We start from the raw sequence: 754 nt of genomic DNA, 5'->3' as shown, positions 1-754 counted from the left end.
TTTATTATAACCAACTGTTGCAGACTGGGGGCGGTGGCCAGCAATCACGTGCGGCTGCTGCTGCTGCTGCTGCTGCCGCTGCTGCTGCTGCTGCTGCTGCTGCTGCTGCAGGGAGGGGCCGGAGGAATAGGCAAACGGCACAGAACCGGGCAGACGAGATGTAGAGGACGCGAAGCCAGCAGGAGCTGTAAAATATTCTATCGGTTGCTGCTGCTGCTGCTGCTGCTGCTGCTGCTGCTGCTGGGTGCTCCAGTGCATCGCGTCATGCTGAGGAAGTGTGTAAGCTTCCTGTCTTCTATGCAGGGAGTCCTGTGCTGCTGCTGCTGCTGCTGCTGCTGCTGCTGTTGCTGCTGTTGCTTCGCCCAGCGCAGAGCTATTGGAGATATCGGTAGCCAGGAGATGCTGCTCCCGCTGAAGGATTCGCTGCTCCTGCTGCTGCAGCACAGCCATCAGCTGCATGTGCTGTTCTTCTTGCTGCTGCTGCAGCAGCTGTTGCTGCAGTAGCTGCTGCTGCTGCTGCTGTTGCTGCTGCTGCGGGTAGATCAGTTGAGACTGCATAGGGTAGCTCGGGTTGCTCATGAGCCACTCCTGCTGCTGCTCTGAACCTGAAACTAGTCTTTGTGCTGCTGCGGATGGTTGATGTTGCAGCAGCAAGTCTTGCTGCTGCTGCAGGAGCTGCAGCTGCAACAGCTGCTGCTGCTGGTGGTAATCATCGGCAGAGGTGTAGTACTGCGATGGGGCAGTCACTGGCTGT

The 754-nt window shown here is 58.2% G+C and overlaps 1 protein-coding gene across 1 annotated transcript in view; it reads right to left on the bottom strand.

The window, feature by feature from the left end:
* Nucleotides 1-579, bottom strand: part of EMH_0085550 (uncharacterized protein) — a gene marked incomplete at both ends in the record, with an annotated part of 3109 nt that extends 2530 nt beyond the window's left edge. Inside the window, one exon of the mRNA XM_013500922.1 lies at nucleotides 3-579. Coding sequence (XP_013356376.1) covers nucleotides 3-579 — 577 coding nt within the window. The remainder of the gene's footprint in view (nucleotides 1-2) is intronic.
* Between the last annotated feature and the right edge of the window lie 175 nt (nucleotides 580-754).

The sequence above is a fragment of the Eimeria mitis genome, genomic scaffold (assembly GCF_000499745.2).
Source record: "Eimeria mitis Houghton genomic scaffold, Emh_scaff6050, whole genome shotgun sequence".
In the NCBI taxonomy this organism is placed as follows: domain Eukaryota; phylum Apicomplexa; class Conoidasida; order Eucoccidiorida; family Eimeriidae; genus Eimeria; species Eimeria mitis.
Note: the sequence above shows the minus strand (reverse complement) of the source record. Positions and strands in the feature narration are given on the sequence as shown.